Source organism: Cyphomyrmex costatus, unplaced genomic scaffold (genome assembly GCF_001594065.2).
Source record: "Cyphomyrmex costatus isolate MS0001 unplaced genomic scaffold, Ccosl1.0 scaffold123, whole genome shotgun sequence".
Lineage (NCBI taxonomy): Eukaryota > Metazoa > Arthropoda > Insecta > Hymenoptera > Formicidae > Cyphomyrmex > Cyphomyrmex costatus.
The window spans coordinates 4,804,453-4,825,472 of record NW_017275207.1 but is presented as its reverse complement, the minus strand read 5'-3'; the positions used below and the strand labels follow the sequence as shown (position 1 = coordinate 4,825,472).

At 31.4% G+C, this 21,020-nt stretch overlaps 6 protein-coding genes across 6 annotated transcripts; 2 read left to right on the top strand and 4 right to left on the bottom strand.

The window, feature by feature from the left end:
• Window positions 1-750: 750 nt before the first annotated feature.
• Window positions 751-2,921, bottom strand: LOC108781896 (probable cytosolic Fe-S cluster assembly factor CPIJ010948). Its single transcript, XM_018550015.1, has 7 exons — window positions 2,834-2,921; window positions 2,663-2,758; window positions 2,432-2,584; window positions 1,867-2,137; window positions 1,533-1,781; window positions 1,071-1,448; window positions 751-992 (listed from the first exon to the last, which is right to left on the bottom strand). The coding sequence occupies exons 1-7, from the start codon at window positions 2,897-2,899 to the stop codon at window positions 751-753; spliced, it is 1,455 nt and encodes a 484-aa protein (XP_018405517.1). The 5' UTR covers window positions 2,900-2,921.
• A 503-nt stretch (window positions 2,922-3,424) lies between these two features.
• Window positions 3,425-4,418, top strand: LOC108782267 (dynein light chain 4, axonemal). The gene is made up of 2 exons (XM_018550490.1): window positions 3,425-3,586; window positions 3,934-4,418. The coding sequence occupies exons 1-2, from the start codon at window positions 3,527-3,529 to the stop codon at window positions 4,180-4,182; spliced, it is 309 nt and encodes a 102-aa protein (XP_018405992.1). The 5' UTR covers window positions 3,425-3,526; the 3' UTR covers window positions 4,183-4,418.
• A 203-nt stretch (window positions 4,419-4,621) lies between these two features.
• On the bottom strand, window positions 4,622-5,082 carry LOC108782274 (dynein light chain 4, axonemal). Its single transcript, XM_018550496.1, has 2 exons — window positions 5,014-5,082; window positions 4,622-4,935 (listed from the first exon to the last, which is right to left on the bottom strand). The coding sequence occupies exons 1-2, from the start codon at window positions 5,077-5,079 to the stop codon at window positions 4,675-4,677; spliced, it is 327 nt and encodes a 108-aa protein (XP_018405998.1). The 5' UTR covers window positions 5,080-5,082; the 3' UTR covers window positions 4,622-4,674.
• A 690-nt stretch (window positions 5,083-5,772) lies between these two features.
• Window positions 5,773-8,546, top strand: LOC108781814 (protein phosphatase methylesterase 1). Its single transcript, XM_018549902.1, has 8 exons — window positions 5,773-6,248; window positions 6,360-6,552; window positions 6,619-6,728; window positions 7,022-7,255; window positions 7,517-7,582; window positions 7,671-7,999; window positions 8,104-8,236; window positions 8,386-8,546. Exons 1-8 carry the CDS (start codon window positions 6,172-6,174, stop codon window positions 8,402-8,404), a joined length of 1,161 nt encoding a protein of 386 aa, XP_018405404.1. The 5' UTR covers window positions 5,773-6,171; the 3' UTR covers window positions 8,405-8,546.
• A 1,249-nt stretch (window positions 8,547-9,795) lies between these two features.
• LOC108781056 (kelch-like protein 5) lies at window positions 9,796-12,905 on the bottom strand. Its single transcript, XM_018548930.1, has 10 exons — window positions 12,847-12,905; window positions 12,301-12,462; window positions 11,884-12,197; window positions 11,530-11,625; window positions 11,265-11,454; window positions 10,921-11,145; window positions 10,650-10,812; window positions 10,276-10,488; window positions 10,038-10,209; window positions 9,796-9,886 (listed from the first exon to the last, which is right to left on the bottom strand). Exons 1-10 carry the CDS (start codon window positions 12,896-12,898, stop codon window positions 9,818-9,820), a joined length of 1,656 nt encoding a protein of 551 aa, XP_018404432.1. The 5' UTR covers window positions 12,899-12,905; the 3' UTR covers window positions 9,796-9,817.
• Window positions 12,906-15,323: 2,418 nt separating this feature from the next.
• On the bottom strand, window positions 15,324-20,232 carry LOC108781048 (mucolipin-3). Its single transcript, XM_018548921.1, has 4 exons — window positions 20,204-20,232; window positions 19,836-20,137; window positions 17,271-17,556; window positions 15,324-16,898 (listed from the first exon to the last, which is right to left on the bottom strand). The coding sequence occupies exons 2-4, from the start codon at window positions 19,979-19,981 to the stop codon at window positions 15,441-15,443; spliced, it is 1,890 nt and encodes a 629-aa protein (XP_018404423.1). The 5' UTR covers window positions 19,982-20,137; window positions 20,204-20,232; the 3' UTR covers window positions 15,324-15,440.
• Between the last annotated feature and the right edge of the window lie 788 nt (window positions 20,233-21,020).

The following is a 21,020-nucleotide window of genomic DNA, read 5'->3' as shown; positions in this document are numbered from 1 at the left end:
GGGGGGGGGGGTAGAAAATATAAAGTATAGAAAAAAATGAGCAGATAATGGGAATTTATAATAAATGTTTCACTGAGTATTCTTTTTGCATTGTTATCAATCGTATTTATGTGTTAACACAAATGTGATATTTTTATCTATTTATTTTTATTTTATTTAAGAAGAGTTATTCATATATTGTGTATATTGTATATTATTTATGACACATATGTAACAACGCATTTTAAGAAATAACATATGTAAGATATATAGTGTTGTATTCAAAATTTATTAAAAGTTAACATATATAAGAAAAAAACTTGTATTTAAACAACAGCTACTTATATGTGTATATCGTGATATTATTTATATGTGATAATCATATCTGTGTCGTTTTAAAAAGCTTGTATAAACACACTTGTAATATGAAATTGTTATGATACATTTTAGATACAATCATAACTTTTACACAATAAATATGCTTGTGATTTATTTTATAATGTAATTTTAATCCTGTATATATAAGATGATATTAAGAGTACATACATTATTATTTATATTATACATATAAGAACGTAAAATTTATTTATATCATGTGGCATATATTTAAGTTATGGCTTTAAGTAAGCATTAAATAATTAGAAATTATTTATTTTTATTATTGTATTGTGCAAAAATAAAGAATCAATCTACCAATGAACTTCTATACAAAATATACATATATATTATACAAGTAACGATATATAACATTGTTATAACATTATATGTTGATCACCACTTTATTGTAAGTGCTGTATTCATTTTTTGTATTTCGTGGTACTGCGTATTGAAATATGCGTTAACTTTGTCTGTATGTTCTCCTCCCAACCAAGTTTTATACAAGTTCTGTACTACTTTATTTTCTTCGGGTTTGCTTAATGGAAGCTCATGATACATTTTTTCTAACGTCAATGCAAGTTCTCGAGGTTGAACATTTCCATCAGGTCTTATTTGTGCTCCGCCGTTTAAGCAACCTAATAACAATAATCACATTAAGTTTAGTTATTTATGTTACATGCATGCTAGAACATTTTATGCAAAGTAATAGTTACCACATGGGCATGCCATAATTTCAACATAGTCATAAACGCATTTGTCCCTTTTCATTTTCTGAACTATGTTCTGTATATTTCGGAATCCATTAATAATAGCAAACTTTAATAACACTTGATCATTTTTTTTCAATTCTGCCTCTTGAAAGTCAGGATTTCTAAGATTTTTAAAATTCACTGTGACATTGTCCTCGTCAAAAAGATTCTTTGCTGCGTAACGAAAAATAAAATCTGCGTAACCACCTGATCCTGAGCCACTATGACCCAACAATTTATTTCCAATCTCTTCATTGCAAGAACCGAATGGTTGTTTAATTTCACCTTCATCTATTTCGTTCAACACTAAACCATCTTCATGTAGCATCTGTTCTAATTCAACTAAAAGATAAAAAGACGATATAATTTAAACTTAAATTTTAGTAACTCTAAATTTAATGCAAAAATATGAATATATGTATGTACTTGATGTTATGACACAGTCTACGTCTCTCGTCTTTCTTTGCTGATTGTAAAAATCTTCTCTGGAAGCTTCTAACTTTTTATCATAGCAAGGCATTACGGTTACATGGTATATCTGTTCTGGCGACAGATTCATAATTTCAGCTAAGTGGTACTTTACTAATGATCCCATAATTTGTTGAGGTGATTTTGTGACACTTATGTATGGCAATATAAAATTTCCATGAGTTTTCTCAGCATAACATACCCAACCTATTAGAAATAAGAATATTATAAATCTCGTAAATTAACTAATATCTTTTTTTCAATTTTTTTCATAAATAAATAATTATTTTACCTGGACATGAAGAGGACAACATTGGTAACTGACTTTTCATGCCTTCTTTACTGGTTTTATAACGTTCAACAAATTCTTTGGCAGCTTCCAATAAAACAAAATCATCAGCAACTGTCATATCCAATACTGCATCAGCTCCTAATTTGTAGAAAAATCCTGCCAGTTTATGGAGAGCTTGCTCGGGGGTAAGTTCATAGTGTTGTGCCAGTGACAACACTGGTTGCACTGACAGACTTACTATTATATACTTAGAATCTGTACTTCCTGCATTCTATAAAAGTATAAATATGATACTGATATTAAAACAACAAAAACTGAAATAAATTAAAATTATTTTAACAATTTCGTATATCTCATTCAAAGACAAATATTGTAGATATATAAATTTAGAGTTTAACATATTACATTTATAAAAGAATCAGTAATTAATACTGTATATCTTTATATATTCTTATAGATATTTAAATACTTGATATTTTGTTTAATGTATAAAATCTCTATTTTTACATATAAATTAGAAAATTTTACAAAGTATTTATACATTGTAGTAACATTTATTCTTTACCTGTTGAAATACTTTCTCTTGAAATACTCTAAGCAATTCTTCTCGACTTTGTTGAGTAACCAGCACGCTTTCGGCAGATGTAATGCAACCACTGCAAGCTAAACAGTCTGTAAGTGTGATCTCAACTTTTTGTAATTTTCCAGGTTGTTCAATCTGTATAATAAAGCAAACTTTAATAGAAAGTTTAATGTTGGATTATACTTTGGCGAAATAAACGGTGTAAACATTTACTTCATTGATCGCTGAAAGAGCATTATCTGATTGAATTTTTATTTTTGCACCTGTTTTGCTTTTGTTTGCCTGCATTTCTATAGGTTTAATGCATTCCTGTAACAAATTAATTTAAAATAGCACTTTTTTGGAAATTAGATCCAATATAGAATGATATCGATCATATTATACCTGTGATGGAGTGATGAAATCATCCAGATTTGTAATTTGCAATGCTCCACTGAATCTTGATGCCATTTTTTCCAAATTTTATTTCTTCCGTAAATATTTTCTGTAAACGTGTATATAAAAAAGAAACTTATAAAAAAAATATATTTTCCTCTTATAAAGACAATGTTTTCCAATTAATAAATATTTCTTATATTTCAAGGTTATTAAAACTGTTCATACAATTGTAGATTATTTTTTATAATTTACAGATTATCGTGAAGATGAATATAACAAGAATGAACAGAGACGTTGACTAATAAATGTCAGTGTTAAATTAAGATGTTAACCTCTTCACTACTTTAATAACATAAATCAACATAAATGACTCACTAAATTTCAAAAATTTGTGATCTCATATATAAATACAGCGTCTGTTTCGTGTGTATATATATATATATATATATATATAATTTGATTGGTAAAACTAAAAATAATAATAAAAAAACATGCCTATATATCCAAGAGATAATCAATAATTTTTTTAATTAATACAATATAAATGTCGATAAATATCGTTGACGGATAATTTATGATGGTGCAGACAATGTGCTCCTCTGACTCACTGACCTGCGCCTGGGATACCGCAACCGTGCCACTGTGTAGAGTACTCGTGTTGGCATTGTTAAAGGCGCATTTGCTTGTAAAATTGCAATAATGACTGAAGTGAGGAAGGACGACGTTGTAAAAATTCTTCACACTTATCCGTTTTGTAGAGTAAGTAAAATGCACGTCGCATTATTATAATTTGTTGTATGGTTTTCGTTGCGTAAATAGATGTAAATGCAACGTTTGATCAATACGAGAAGCATGTGTTTCGCTACGCAATTATTGAAGCGATGCTTCTGATTTAAAATCAAAATTACGCGCATTTTATTTGAATGAATAAGTATTTGTTATCCAACTTGATTTCATAATATATAATAATACTTGAAAATTATTTCAGATATTACTATTGTGTTTATATATATATATATATATGAATTGAATAAATTATTGGAATTTTTTTGGTAATATAAATTCTTTTAATAATACACAATTCTTTTAATGATATTTATTTACAGAAATGTGATATGTCCGATGAAATGAAGCAAGAGGCGATGGAATTATGCGTGACTGCAGCAGAAAAATACGCGGATAACTATGAGAGTGTGTCTCGAATGATCAAGGAGACAATGGATAAAAAATTCGGTGCGTCGTGGCATACTGTTGTTGGAGAAGGCTATGGTTTTGAAATAACTTATCAATTGAAGCATCTCCTGTACATGTATTGCGCTGGCAATTTGGCAATATGCATTTGGAAATCTGCATAGTGTACAGTTTTAACACCTATTATAACTTATTTTATATATTTATGTGTTTACATACATGTATATAAATGTGTTTGAATGTACGTATAAAAGTACTTTCATATAAATGTGCAAAGCATATATATGTGAGATAAACTGTCACCAAAAAAGAAAAGGGGAAGAATATGTTTTCTCAGTGTGGGTCCAACTGTGTGTTTAAGTCAAAAACTTTATACTATCATAATTAAACATATTAAAAACACAAAACCAATGATGATAATCTGATTAAGATGTATCTTATAAAATATAATAATATACAGAAATACTTTCTGGTACAGATTATTAAATTATTTATTTTTATTTATAGAGCAGTTTAAATATGGCAGCATGTGTAAGTATATACAAGATTTAACATTTAAAGTACTGTTTGTGAGAAGATAATACATAATATATATTTAAAAAATTCGTATACATGACACTATTTGAAACTACAAATTTATCTTTTATATGTAAAATTTATGAAAAACCTGTAACCGTCTTCCATACAAGAACTGCTATGTTACCTCCAATAAACATATATAAAAGTGATTTCTCTTGATATGTTGTTGCACATGCGTAAGCTTCCCCGATGACTACTTGGAATGGCGGACCAAATTTTTTATCCAGATTATCTTTGATCATGCGAGCTGCATGTTCATAATTCTCTGAATATTTTTCCACAGCTGTGACACAGGTTTCTATGGCTTCCTGCTTCATATCTTCTGGCATATCACTGTACTAAAGAAAATTTCTACAGTAATTAAAATTGAGATATCCAAATTGACTTGTAATGTGTTATAAATGAAATCAATTTACCTTACATAATGGATATGTATGAACCATCAAAGTTGCAACTTCTTTCTTTATTTCCCCAGCCCACATTTTACAAAAATGTTTCTTTAATTATTTTATTGTATATTGCATGCAATAGTAAAAACTATATATTGGTTTTTAATATTCAATATAGGACCCATATATTCAATATAATATATATTTGATTATTATGAGTTATTTATATACATTTAAACAAATGAACATATGACATATACACTATGTACGTTATTGAATTTTTCAAGAAAGTGAAATTGAGAATTTATAATTGTATATTTGTATATTAAAATGCATATATGTATTAAAACTATTTATATTACATAGTAAATAAGTAGCTTAATTTATATAATTATTATACACACACACACACACACTTGAGTATGTTGATTTTTAAAATTTATAAAATTGTACCAAAAAATAAATAACTGATTAAAATGTATTAATTGTTAAATAATAATAAACTTCGATAGCCTAATATTAATTGGAAATTAATTTTAAGATTATATAAAAAAAATGCTCTTAAAATGTATATGAAAATTACATATTAATTTTTATAAATTACATATTTGTTTCTTTTTTACAAATCGAAAGGTTATGACGTTTCTCTTCTCTCGATGGGTTTCGGATCATTCGGACTATTCATACTAAAATCGCGGGATTTTAACGCGTTCCAAAACTCATGCAAAAATAGCGCTACGATTTTTCCACGAATACACATCGACGATGTTTGACATTCAAGCATTCAACATAATTCAAGAAAGCTCAGTGATGCTCGAAAATAAATTAGTATTATCAAAACCAGAGGGTTGAGCAACGTCTAGACAAACAATAAAAGAAAAAAAGAAAAAGAATAGGAAAAATCCGTTTCCGCCATTTGCGCTGCCGTTTGCAACGTCCTGCGTCGGTGACCGGTGTGCGATAGTGTGAGTTTCGCGTCCTCGACGTTCTTTTCGCCGGCGGGTTTATTAACGTTAAATTATATACCACTTCCAACGCTTTTCACGCTTCTTTTTCCCATCGTCTCCTTTACATTGCATAAGTGCACAACCGTGTATTGCCAAGTGTTCCCTTTTGCATGTATGATTGCACGAGTGCGAGGATCGTTCCCGACACAACAGTGTCTGACATCTGCGATACGTTAACATGTCTGCTCTTCAAAAGTCAGTTTTGAAATCCAGGTTACCACCATCGGTCGTCAATTTCTCTGCCTTGAATTCCAGGTTTGTGTTAACCTGCGAAATTGTACGAAAGTGGAATTTTTAATAATTTACTGAATAAAAAAAGAGTTGCTACAATATCGCGTATACAAAAATGTCTTTTTTTTTTTTAAGACTTGGTAAGTCAAGGGGAGCTCAGCGCAGAAAAGATTACGAACCAGCACGATGGAATCCGTACTTCGATCATTCCAAGGATGTGCCAGTGGGACAGAATACTTTTCATGTTTATATCAAGGGTACTGAGGGACCATTATTAGTTTTATTGCACGGTGGTGGTTATAGTGGTTTAACATGGGCAGAACTCACAGTGAGTATCATTTGTAATTGCTAATAACATGCTGAAGAAAAGATTAATATGCATTATGAATTTTAGAAATCAATTATGACAATGATATTGTGTAGAGTCATGGCAATTGATCTTAGGGGCCATGGAGATACTCATACCACAGATGATGATGACTTGTCTGCAGATACTTTAGCATTGTGAGTAAAATGTACATTTACTTTTTAAAATTTTGATTGTATGTTTTAAATCCATGCATTTTTATCTTCGAGTAAGAATAAATATGATAAAAATTTGTTTTTTCATAAAAACTTTCTATGAATGTAAAATAGTCTATATATACATACACATTTATATATATATATATAAAAGCTTATAAAAATTTCATTTATTTTTTATATATTATTTGATGTGTAATTTACTGTGCATAAAGTCTTTGAAATAAAACCTTTTTTTACATTGTAATAAATTATATTGTTTTTTTTTCATCCAGGGATGTTGCAGCTGTTATAGATGTAATTGAGCATGATGCTCCAATAATTTTAGTTGGTCATAGTATGGGTGGTGCGGTAGCTGTAAGAGCAGCTCCATTGATTCCAAATTTATATGGATTAGCAGTTATAGATGTTGTAGAAGGTACGGCAATGGATGCATTAGCTTCTATGCAGAGTTTTTTAAGATCTCGGCCATCTAGTTTTAGCACCATACCTCAGGCTATAGAATGGTGGTTAGTATTCCTTATACTTTTAACACATTCATCGTTATTGTAACAAATATATTGTTTAAATGTTATGTTTTTTAAATTTAAATTTAATTTCCCTTATAATTTAGTTCTCCAGATCATGTCAATACATTATTATTTATATAGTTATACACATTTATGCGCTCTCTCTCTCTCTCTCTCTCTCTCTCTCTTTTTATATATATATATATATATATATATATATATATATGTTTTAGTAAATTAATTTTTAATTAATGTTTTCAGCGTTCGTAGCGGGCAAATTCGAAATATACAATCGGCAAAGGTCTCGGTTCCTGGACAGATAAAGAAGTTAGTGAGTTCTTAAGAATACTTAAATTTTTGTAATACCTTTATATTGATATTAAAATCTTGTTAAACAACATACGTGCTATTTCAGCATTGAAACTAGCAAATTAGCAACTCATGATATTGACTCATTGCCAACCCAATACAAGTGTGAATCTAATCCAGAGCCAGTTGTACCGCGAGATGTTATCCAAGAGGAAGAGTCATCCAATATGCCACCGCCACCACCTATATCTTCTGCTGCTAATACTACTAACAGAAAATATGTCTGGAGAATAGATTTGGCAAAAACGGAACAGCATTGGTTCGGCTGGTTTAAGGGTTTATCGATGGCGTTTTTAAATGTTTCTGCACCGAAAATGTTATTGTTAGCAGGAGTCGATAGATTAGATCGCGAGCTCACTGTAGGACAAATGCAAGGTATATAATTTTCAATGTTGATATGCGCGTTGATGCTGCGACGCAAGTTTTGAGTATTTTTCAATAAAATAGTTTTCAATAAAGTATTTTTTCTGTAAAAATAGGTAAATTCCAAATGCAAGTATTGCCTGCTTGTGGGCATGCTGTTCACGAAGATGTCCCGGATAAGGTAGCGGAAGCTATTGCTACTTTTATGGTTAGGCACAAGTTTGCAGAGCCAGCGTCGGATTTTCCAAGGTGAGTTAAAATATATTTTATCTTCATAATTTAAAAGTTCATTGATAGTACAAGATATTTTTTGGAAAGATGGGATATAGTGCATCTTTTTTCTATGATTTTTATTTCTAATTATGTGAAAGATATATAATTTATTGTTATTATTTTAGGACTTTTCCGGCTTGTTAAGAAAGAAATTAAACAGTCGTAATGTAAACATATGGAATGTCATGTTTTCTTTTGATTAGTTGATATTTTATTTATTTTCAGAGATTATAACCGCCAAATATAGTAACATATATCATATGTAAATAAAAACATTTATCTTGATGAGGAAAATAAATTTGTTCTTATGTATGTATATTCTTCTTTTATCGAAGTTTTTTTAAATTTATTAAACCACGATTTTTACAAAGTTATCAGTATAATTTGGCATAAATATTACAATTACATAGAGTATTTGTATCTGAAATATATTTATTTTTTCAAGTTTCTCACAAGCACTTTTGATTTATGTCGCTTACTTAAAAAATTATTAACAAAAATGGTTGTACAATTTATTATGTGATTTATTATATGCAGAGAAATGTAGATATTTACGAAAAATAATGTTACTTTTATGAAAGAAAATGTAGGCAACCATGCCAAGAAAAAATGTTGGGCGTTCCACCGGTGCCGGGACTTGAACCGAGGCCTCGAGTCGCGTCCATATTAGCAAGCAACCGTCTCGCTGCGGAGCCACACAGCCTGACTCGATAGGAATTATAGGGTTGCGTTCAGAATCGTCATCAGGATGCACCTAGGTGTTGTCTTATCCTTGTTGCACGAATGATAAATAAGGATAACACGATATTTGAGTGTACTCAGATGATGATTCTGAACGCAGCCTAGTTTTATATCCTACAGATCGGCTATCTTGGCATATCTCGTTCGTCCCTGAATCTTTTTATTTCATTCCAATCCCGAAGTTGGCTGTCATACGGATACATAACGTTGATCATTTCATCGATTCTGAGACGTGAACCGAGGCCTCCATATTCTCGTCCATATTCATATTTATTTACCCCCCGAGTCTCGTCCATATTAGCAAGAATTTGTCTCGGCGTGGAGTCATCCAGCTCGACCTGATAGGAACCTAGTTTTATATCCTACAAAAATATGTTTAGATTTATATTATATATTTTATTGAAAATGTTTGTACTTATATTCTAGATTATATAATACGATGATACAAATTATCACACATTGTCAATAGCAAAATTATTCATTATATTGAAAATTTATATAAAATTGAAGTATTATGTACAAATAAATGCTAAATATATAGTTTGGTGGTTACAATGATTGGAATTTTCTCAGTACAGTACGAAATTGTGTAAAAATCCTATAAAAGTTACTATATGCTAAGAAGAAATATAATACTTATGTAAATATGAAATTGTCTAAAATTGTTTCAGAAAAATGACAGTTTGATTAATTAACATGCATGCGATATCACAAGAGAACAAATTCTGTTATATTTCTGAAACACTTAAATCATATAATCACAAATATAAATTACGTAATAGTAAATCGAATTATTGATTGTTTAATAAAAATTATTTATATGACATTGGTTACATTTTTTACAACAACACAGGGTCCTGCACGGCCAGCCTTAAGAGGAGCAACCTTCAAACATAAACATATTAAAATTTATAAAACATTTAACTTTATAAACTTAATAAATACAACTTTATAAACTTAATAAACACATTTAAAATTTATAAAACACATTATTTTTTGTATTGTATCCAATTACAGGAATAGCTTATACACTCACAGGCTCCCATTCATTGAGATGTGGATCATAGGCTTCTACTAGTGTAAGATATTGCTGACCGTCGTATCCTCCTATGGCCATAAGTCGATCACCTAACACGCATACACCGACCGCGTCACGAGGCACACTCATTGGCGCAACCATAGTCCATGTATCAGTTTTAGGATCATACCTACATTGTTACATTGCATTATACATAACATGAAAATTTTAATATTTGACGTAATAGTAGCTTCACCTTTCAACACAGTCGAATCTACTAGCATTCGGATTACTAGCTGGAGCATCGTGACCACCGAGCGCATAAAGACAACCGTTTACTACTCCTACGCCTACACCGCCTCGCCTCTTCGACATAGGCGCGCACGGTGTCCACTTGTTTGTATGCGGATCATAACATTCTACAGTATTTAAGCAGGAGCTGATATCTCTTCCTCCTACGGCATATAATCTAAAATATCATAAAAAATTGCATCAAAATAAAAAAATTCGATATTAAATAAGATTGCTTAAAAATTGATAAAGTAAACCATATGAAAGCTATTTATATAATAAAAACGGTTGAAAATGGATATTGTACATAAATTTGATAATTTATCTGTAAAGACTTACTTATCATTTAATACAGCTACACCGACTGTAGACCTTTGTATGGACATAGGGCATATCGAACTCCACTGACGCGTTGCCGGATCCCACCTCTCTACTGCATCAAGAAAACTCCAACCATCGTGGCCACCAACTGCATATAAAGGTCCACCTAATACTGCTACTCCTGAGAAAAAAATTAATATATTTATCGGATTTTTATTATTATAAGTATATTACGGTTTTTATTATTATAAATAAAATTGCGTATTAACTTTTAAAATTAGGCACATACCTAATCCGTGACGATGAACGTTCATAGGTGGTAAAGTGCTCCATGTAAGAGTGGAGAAATCGAAGCATTCTACTGTATTCAGTGTTTTTAAACCATCTCTACCGCCAGCGACAATTAATTTTTTATCGACTACTACCGCGCCAAATTGCAATCTTCTACTACTCATGGAAGCTAAAGATTTCCAGGCATTATCGCGCAATGAAAATGCGTCTATAGATGTTGCACCTGGAGATTATATTGCAAATTTCGCTTGAAAAAATTAAAATAGCATGACATGGTATTGATGTTTTTTTTAATATTAATCCACAACTACTAAATAATTTATTTTGCACATAATAAATTACCTTTATTAGCATCCATCCCTCCAACAGCTAACAATGTACCTACAGTAGCTTTTCTGGGTTTTGTTCTACCTGTTTGAAGCAAAGGCCTTCGCTCAGGCAGTAAATGATATTTTAATGCTTCCATTACTAATTCCTGCGCCATTCTTTGGTCTTTGAACATTTCGTTACTCTCAATATTATCAGCTATAAACTGTTTTAATTTATTAGTTGATCTAATACATAAGTCGTGTCAAGTAAAAAAATTGAGCTATAGCGGCGAACTTACTGCTGGCGATAGCAATGGTAATTTGACTAAACCTAATAATTTACTGGCATCTTTGCTTCTGTTTTCTGAATCGTGTTCCAGCCAAGTCACTAGAGCCTGAAATAATAATAATAGAAACTATTATTCTCTGTATCTTAATTCATATATATATATATATATATATATGCACACACCACGCACAATATTTGCTTGTACATAATTAGAAACATATATACTTATATAATCAATAGTATAAAAAATTTTAAACATATTTTTTGTAATATTTTATATTATTAAATTTTTTTGTTCAACATGTAGTTTATTTTGCATTTACATTATAAAAATAATTTATATATAACATGTAGTCAATCTTACATAAAAGATAGTTTCTTCTGAGGGAACATTAAGATCCTCTGATTCCAGTAATTTCGTAACTTCGTTGGCAGATAGCAGTAAAAATTCTTGATTTTTTGTAACTTCCATGAAATGTTTGGTAGTGTATGCGTGTGCGTGTTCAAATAATTCCGAACAACCCTGCGTATCAGCGAACATTCGTATGCCCAGGCAGTTGCTCGGATGGAGCTGTTTGACAAGAAACTGGCAGCATGCTTTAATAACTGGATTCAATTGTAATAAACACGCTGTTGCAAGAAGAGTCTCTACACTATCCTCTTGTAATTCTATGCAACCTGCAAATATACAAAAGTATGTCAATAAAAATTAACAATAGTTTAAAAAAAAATCTGTAAATTCTGAAACTTTCTAGTTAAATATCTATTGATATAGGATTACCTGTGTAACAATAAAGAACTAAAGCCCATAATGCATCTCCATCGACATCCATTAATTCTATTTCATTTTGTGCTGCCTCTCGTAAAGAACTTGTAAACATGGCAGCAAAATATTCAGAGCCAGCACTGAGGACTAATCGATGAGCTGGGACACGTTTATTTCCTGAAGAGAGGATAAATCAGACAAAAAAAATATAGGATGCTTTGAATTATATTGAGCACAAAGAAAAATTTTAATATATATGTTATATAAAAAATTTTTCTATCTCTTCAATTTTTATTAGTTAGAAATTTTAAATAACAATAGCAAATTATCCAGCAAAAAATGGTTCTAATAACTTATAATAATAATAAAAAGAATTTTTCTATGAATTATAATTATAAAAAAATATACATAAAAATATATACATTAATAATTCTTGGTTATTAATTAAAACATATGATTAATCATCATCTGAGTCATAATGTTAATTGGCAGGTGACACATCGGCAGGTGCATTGTTATCGAGACAAAGCGTTCGGACGTTCGGAGCCTCGGTACACTCACCCGCGATCAGCGTGACGTCTGTCAATTGTTGCTTGTGCAGATAACTCTCCATAACCCGGAGGCTACTTTCTGCGTGTTTCGGCGAGATGGACACGCACGACATCATGCTAGAGATACTATGCTCGCTGGCGTCTTTATCCAAGCCCAGCGAGAATTCTTGCTGTTGCTGCTGCTGTTCGCCTTTGTTCGCGGGAGAGTTTCCCGCTATTTTCGACATGTTTACTGACGCCGAGAATGATAATGATCGGCGATCGGGACGTCAACGAGGATACGGTGCGAGGCACTGCTCCTCAGGATGCACCGAGGTGTGTATGCTGATGTAAACAATGGATCGTGCTTAACCGCGGTCAACGACCATCGCTACCCGTTCTACAGGTCAGCGTACTCGGCACCACTCGGCACTGACTCTTGCTGCCGTTTCGGTTTCTCCTCGAGCCTCGGCCGGTTGCATTGAGCCGCTCGTCGTTCGCAGCGTTCGCTGCGTGACGCCCGTACGGAGGATAAACAAAGAGCCCAGGAGTGTATGTACATGCAGCTGCACATGCACTGACATGCACATACTGCTGATCGACTTGCTCTTTTTTCTCACTTTAACTCCTCCTTGTTTAGTAACTATGTATGTACATACATACATATCCACATTACTATAAACACATATACATGCTGATGTGTGTTGCACATACATTCGAGAATTTACATTGGAAGAAAAATATGTATATTATTCGAATTAATTTACGCAAGTTCTAAAATATGAGAGGAAATTGAAATAAATATACATTTTATTGTTTATAACATTATGTCTGATTAATTAGAGCTGTTTCTTTTAACTTTTTTTATTATGAAAAAGATTTTAGGTATAACTAAAGCTAATTAAGGTTGATTACATTGATAATAGAGTTAAAATTTCATTATTGAGACAATTACTAAATTAAATAATCGTTATATGTATTTGTTAATCCAATGGCACATTTCTTGCTTCAGATTAAATAACAATATAAATAAAATGTCTTATAAATCTGATTATAAGTTAGATCTTCGTGTTTAATATTTCGGTGTAAATTCATGTACATATAGTTCTATAAATGTCGATTTAATTTTCGGTTTTAAATTTTTTAATTGATATTAGGATAGTAATATTACAAATTAAATTGATTCAAGTAGAAATGTTTATAACAGATATTAGAAAAATTCACATTTATTGTACTTCAATGTAAATATAAATATATTTCTGTGGATGTTGCTTTTATGCAATTTTATCCTACGCTTGATACAAAGTATATACTTCTTAACATAATACATACACGCATCAAGATTGGAATTGTGGCTATTACAATCATGCAATTTTTATCAATCAAATAATTTATATTATTTGATATTACTGATATAGCTCAATTTCAACTTGGATAATTTTTTATTTAGATTATACACATATATTACATGTCCTTTTCATAACTTTGGTATATAATATTGAATTGGTTCATATAACAATTAAATGGCAACTCTTGTACAATTCTAATTATCTTACTTTCTCCAAGAATATATTTGTTAATATTATATCTATTGCAAAAGCAATATATATGATTATAAGTGTTCTACACGGATTCTAAAAGTGTAAGATATATTTATGGTTACGAAGTACAATAATAAATATATTATACATGCAAATATACAAGAGTTTTTTTACGAAATACTGTACATAAATTTTCGGTACTTCTTTGTATTGGTTGCTAGCAATTCAAAGATTCTGCTGAACGCTCTCTTCTTGTCGTATTCTTTATGCTCCGCAATATTTATTTTACGTATTTTTAACACATTGAAAAAATAGCTTAGACAATATGTTGAAAGTTAATAGACTGTTAGGAGGCATTCAGTAGAAAATTATCTAATAATGATGTTTTCAAATAAAAGCGCAATCTATTATAACTATGCTGTTATAATAAATGCTTTTTTTTCGTAAAACATTATATAAATTAAACTTACATGGCAGTAACAAAAATTATTCGCGTTGCATAAACGTGTCGCGATTGTCGAATAACTTTGCTATCAACATTTACAAATGGGCTGAGTTTCTTAATTCATCGATCGATTTTATTATGTGCATAAATTTCCCCAAGTGCTTGCATAAAAGCACTTACACATAATTGCGAACAATCAATCGATAAATTAAAAAGAACTTATCTATATTCATGAAAACTTATCGATCCGATTGCACCAACAGTTAATTACAATTAATTTCTTCCTGTATATTATGTTTGATAATTTTTCTGATGCTTAAGAAAGATTAAATCTATATTAATAAAGGAAAATTATTCATTTCTACTTTTTAAAATCTTTTCATTAAAACAATTTTTAAGATTATATATTTTTAGTGGTTTTTTTGTAGAAGATAATTTCTACGTTACATAAAACAGATGAATATAGTGTATTGAAATGTGATATTGTATATAATTATCTTTGTTTATTTATTCTCAACTTAAGGCAAGAAACTTGCAAATTAAAATTATTAAACTAAGGATGTTGACGCAACCGATTTAAAATCATACTGCGTATCTATAGTCGCACCATAACACCTCCAAGTGCTCTGCACTAACCCACTAGACACAGATGGCTCCGTTGCATTCTTGTTCGGATTTAGTTGAGGAGTCTGACTCCGAGAAGGATCCGTAAAAGGGCCTTTTCCGACAACAACAGAACCGTTCAAGCAATTCCGTCAAGTTGCTTCTTTCGGAGTCCTCCCTGAAAATACCGCTCGATGCCTCGTCTGTGCATGGAGCTATAAATGTCTGCAGGTCATTCTTTGGGAAACCTTCGCGATAATAGAGCTTTATCGTATCATACGCGTCCATTATCACAGAAATGAACAAACTTAAGACGACGTAAATGTAAAGTGAGATAAACGAATATAAATAGATTCTAGAGTACCACCATAACACAGCCGATTTAGAAAACGTTATGGAAAACGTAGCGAACATATCATCGCCATTAATTAACGCAAACAAGCACTCGGATGTGGTCGCAAGGGATCGGAACTTCATATTATATGGACCGAGCACCAGCCAGCCACAGAATGTGAAACCGGCGTAAATGAGAACCGCACATATCAAGAATCTTGCCACCTTTGGTGTTGCTTTCTTTAAAGTTAAAATGACAACATTGTATGTCTTGAAAAAGCCAAGATAACGTAACACGCCAAACCACACAAGTAGATTTCCGGTTCCAAGAAATATACTGCAAATATTCCAGTGGTCACTGTCGGAGTGTTTATGTTCGATTTGTTCCTTTATTACGGTACCAATAATGATAAGTAGATCATTGATGATAATCATAATGTACCAAAGATTTAAGAATTCCAGTCGACCTTCAAGGCTTAGTATTGAGCCATACGTTTTTTTAAAGAAGTTTATAGTCTCAAATTTCAGTAGTTGTGCTCTATATATCGCTCGCGAGCATAAAACCAAAGAAATCGTACAGATCAGTATGACAAATAAATTTAACAAAGTCCTCAGCGCCGATTCGATGCGGTTGTCCGTAATGTAACGAGTATCACCTTTGCATTGCAACTTCCTAGCCTCAGCGTCTAACGAGAGCAGCATCTGTCCATCGAAATCGCGGTTATCAAAGATGATTTTGATGTTGAAACGATAACAATCGGGTGGTGTCATTGGTCCGGCCGCTTTCAGATTCACCGTTTTTAGAGCAAATTTCAGGTGAGCGCGTACCAGTGCGGAGAAATTGACATTAATGTTTCTGTCTTGCAGAAGATTGTGCGATGAATTAAATGTGTTAAAGGTCTCGAGAGTGATGTTCATGCAAGTTTCCACAATTTCGCTATCAAACACGTAGCTCTCGTTGAAACCAAATATAATACCCTCCTTATACTCGTAAAGACACAAGGTTACGGGCCCGACTGAATTATCTTCGGCAATGTAGGAGTACGCGCCGATAGCGTTGCTGACGTTATAATAACCGTGCAAAGCATGATCGATAGCATTGTAAAAATCACTTCTCTTGTAGATAGCCAACGGTCCCGATGCTGGTGGATATGCAGGTACCTGTAGCATTAAATTAAGTTTATGTTCACGTGCTTTGTACTTGATATTGTGCTCGATATTAAAAGAAAGATAGCAATCCAAATAGAATAGTGTTTTATTATGTTCCATTATTATGAAATATCTATCTAGGTGTCATAAATTAAGATTTAAAGCGGTGAAAATGCAGTGATCACTTAAGCTTGCTTTACGAATTATTTTAAATGATAAAAATACTTTATAATACTTTACAGTTGAAGTACTATCTTTCTACTTCCATCTTCTGTTAGATAGCATTAAAAAACATGAGGAAATAATTGAAATTTATAAATATATATATATATTTATGTTTTTATAAATTTATATATATAAACAAGATGTGACCAAGTTGCGTACCTCTTGAGTAGATTCCCATCCCATTAAAAAGAGATGGGAGAACGTAATTCGGTTGTCCCAAGTATAATTCACATGCATGTAATTGTTATGTGCGAATAAACAAAGTTGTACAGTCACAAGGATGATTTTGATGACTTGGACGACAAATTTGTAGGGAAAACGCCGTTTTGCCTGCCATTTTTCAATCGGATTCATGAAGAAGAATCGCAGTTTGCGTCGCATTTTCTCTTCAGCAAATGTCGTGACTGGACAAGTCTTGCATTCCATTGGGGTAGAATGATTTTGCCTATAATGTGTAAAATGCATTTTATCTTTATTATTTCACAGTATTTTCATAGAACTTTTTAAATATAATATCAGAATTTATTATATTACACCATGAGTAAAAGTCTATTATATAATAATAAATATTGAAAAAAATGTTTTATTTAATAAGTAATAGTTTTTATCAGAAACAATTTTTAATATAATTAATTATATTTAATCTTATCATATATTAGTATGTGTAGATATTTACTAGTTTTTGTAATTTTTACTACGATTTCTTTTTTCCTTTTTCATTTGCTTTACATTTTTATTTGATATGAAAACAAATAATTTGTTTTGTACTCACAGAACATTCAATCAATCATATGTAAAACGTTAAGGATTAAGGCTCTTTTGATTAAAACATTTCATTTGTGATAATGACGACATTTCCGAGCATAGTAAGATGATACTTGAAAATGTGATAACACATACTGTTTAAGCTGGCAGAGATTATATCACGTAGGCACAACGTGGTAAAAGATATATCAATCATCGTAATGATTTTTTATTTACGATTATTTTCTCTAAGGTATAATTCAAGAACAATAAACCAAAAGTCATTGTCCGCGTTGATCAACACGTGATTCCCTTACAAAAAGTATAGTTATTTTATTTCTGAGAATGCGTCAATAAATAATAAATTAGAAATTTATCGGATTATATAGGCAGATAATTATTAATTAACAATACAGTAATAATTTCTGTTGAATATATTAATGTATATAAAAGAGCGCAATTATGGAATTATGTAGCGTAAGAAATTACGTGCAAATTATGATTAATTTGCATTGATGAAAAGTATTTCTATCACAGTAATGTATTCGTAAAATAAAAATACAAAAATGTAAAATTGAAGCAATATAAGTTGCATTAATAAAAGCTGATTACACACACAATGAATTAATGAAACTAACAAAGTAATACTATCAATTGAAAAATACTAATTTCAATAATAATAATGTAAAATGACTTAATCTTGTCCATTATTTCTCCATTATTTTAATAGCATAAATATAAAATATATAAAATATTTATATTTAGTATAAGAATCTTAAAATGACTTGCATGTATGTTGTATTCAATGCAAGATTTGTATATTTATTTCTTTAATATAATCGTTATTCGTCCCCTTCGTAAGTACACTGGGTTTTTTTGATTCAAACAAAATTTCAATCTCAAATTTGTTGGTACAAATTTGAATTTTTATTAGATAAAAGTTCTAATGTTTAAGTTAAATAACTATTTTGGTAATGTAGCAGAAATGTTAAGTAAGAAACCTTGAATTTTTCTAAACTTTTTGAATGCCTTAAAATTAAAAAAAAAATGAGGCCATAGCACATAGAAAAACTTTAGATATAAGACAAGGCTACAGACTTTTGCATAATGTGTAGTGCATAAAAATCAACCAATCAGAATTTTTGTTTTCCTAATACTTCACTTTGAAGAGAAGCATTTTGATTAGCTGATTCTCTTATGTAGGATGCATTATGCGTTATGCAAAAGTCTGTGCTACGGCACTTAAGCAATAAGCCAATTGACCAATCACAGTAGACATAATGTAAGCAATAGCAAATCCAACATGAGGTCTGTTTTTTATTCCTGCACTATCTGAACTGGTGCACATAATGCAATAAGTTGAAATGAAACAAATGTACGTTTGTTCTACTTTAACTTATTGCACCGTGTTCAGATAGTGTAGAAATAAAGAACAGACCTATCTATTTCCTTAAGTTTTACGTCTTAAAAATGTGTGTGCCTATAAGAGATAGAAAATCACATAAAAGTTTTCTTAAATAAAATTAATATACAGCATTATGTACTCTGTGGTATATGTAACAATTGATAAAATTCTTATTCATGTTTTTTATTAACAATATGTAAATTATGTAGATAAGCAATAGTCTTTACATTATTTGATGATGATTCTGAACAGTCTGCACAATATGGCACAATTAGCTGTAATCTTTCTAAATTATTACATATTTAAAAATGCTTCTAAGTTCGGCATATATATACAATCAAGCAATGTATTAAAAATAATCGAGCAATACAACATTATCAACATTATATTGTAACATAGCAGAGCTGAGTTCATTCGATAGAAATATAACAAAGGAACACAATAATACCAAGTCTGTTATATGCCATCGACCTAATTATCAATGTAATTTAATAGTATTAATGATAACTGGCACACATGATTTATAACTATCTTCAACTGAGAAATAATTTCGATAAGCTCACTCGAGTACAAACCTCTGTTCGCTACTTTCGTTTAGCAAAGTATTCTCACTGGCGATCTCTTCCTCCTCACTGTCGTTGCCGTGGCTCCAGGTGCGGTTATGCAGTCTGTTCCCCACAGAGCTGTCCTCTCTGTGTTGGACCCTCTTGCGCGACTGCATTCTACGGAATTCCGATGTACGACGATTGAAAAGCCAACGATGAGCGAACTCACGTGGAAGTGTCAACAAGCGAATGTCCTATCCCGCGGAGTCGTCGTCGTTGTCGTACCACTTTCCACCTGATGACGAAACATTCAGCTGTTCACACGCGTGGATCTGCGAATAACACGGAATGAATATCGCGCCATTGATGTTATCGCATTGGCAAATTAAAACTCGTACCTGAGCGCGACGTGTAATTAGTAGCGATGGTAAATCACCAGCCATCGCACGCCATCCAACACGATGAAACAACTGAGCCAGCTGGTCTGCTGGATTTCTAGACTAAGCTCACTGAGCTCATATGAGACCGAATCACTGAATGAGACTGAGCGACGCTACGCGCCATTGGCTCGAGGAGGCGCCACTGTTGTTCGTGGCGCCTTCTCTCCTTTGCCACTGGCGTGTGAAGACTGTGAAGTTGGCCGCGCGACCTTTGAATTTCCTTCTTCGCCATATTGCTTGTAAGTCGTTAGTATACATTCGTGCGCAATCGTACTTTTTTCAGCGTTATTTTTTTGTTGCGACATAATAAAGGCGAGTAGAGTATCGTAATTAAGCATGTTGCGAGTGAATATACTGTGAACGTCGTACGTGTACTTTACGTACGAAGAAGTAGCAATAATTGGAACCCCCCGGCAAAATGAAGACGAGGCAGTGTACAGGCGGGAAGACAGCGGATAACAGCAAAAGAATTATGGGATAATTATTAAGGTATCATTTTATGTGTAGTGTAAAAATATATGAACAAGTATATAGTTTGTTAAAATGTTCAATTTATTATCATCTCAATTTTTTTATCTGCTTCCATCTATATGTATATATATGTATATTTTACAGGTATTTTTAATTATTATAACTAAATATTTCTAAAAGAAAGTAAATTTTTTGTTTTTTTTAAATTTGTTTTATAATACTTTTTGTTAAGAGGGTCTAAAATTTTATTTAAAGATATTAAATTTAAAAGCAAAGATGAATATTTTTCGTATTTATATGATAT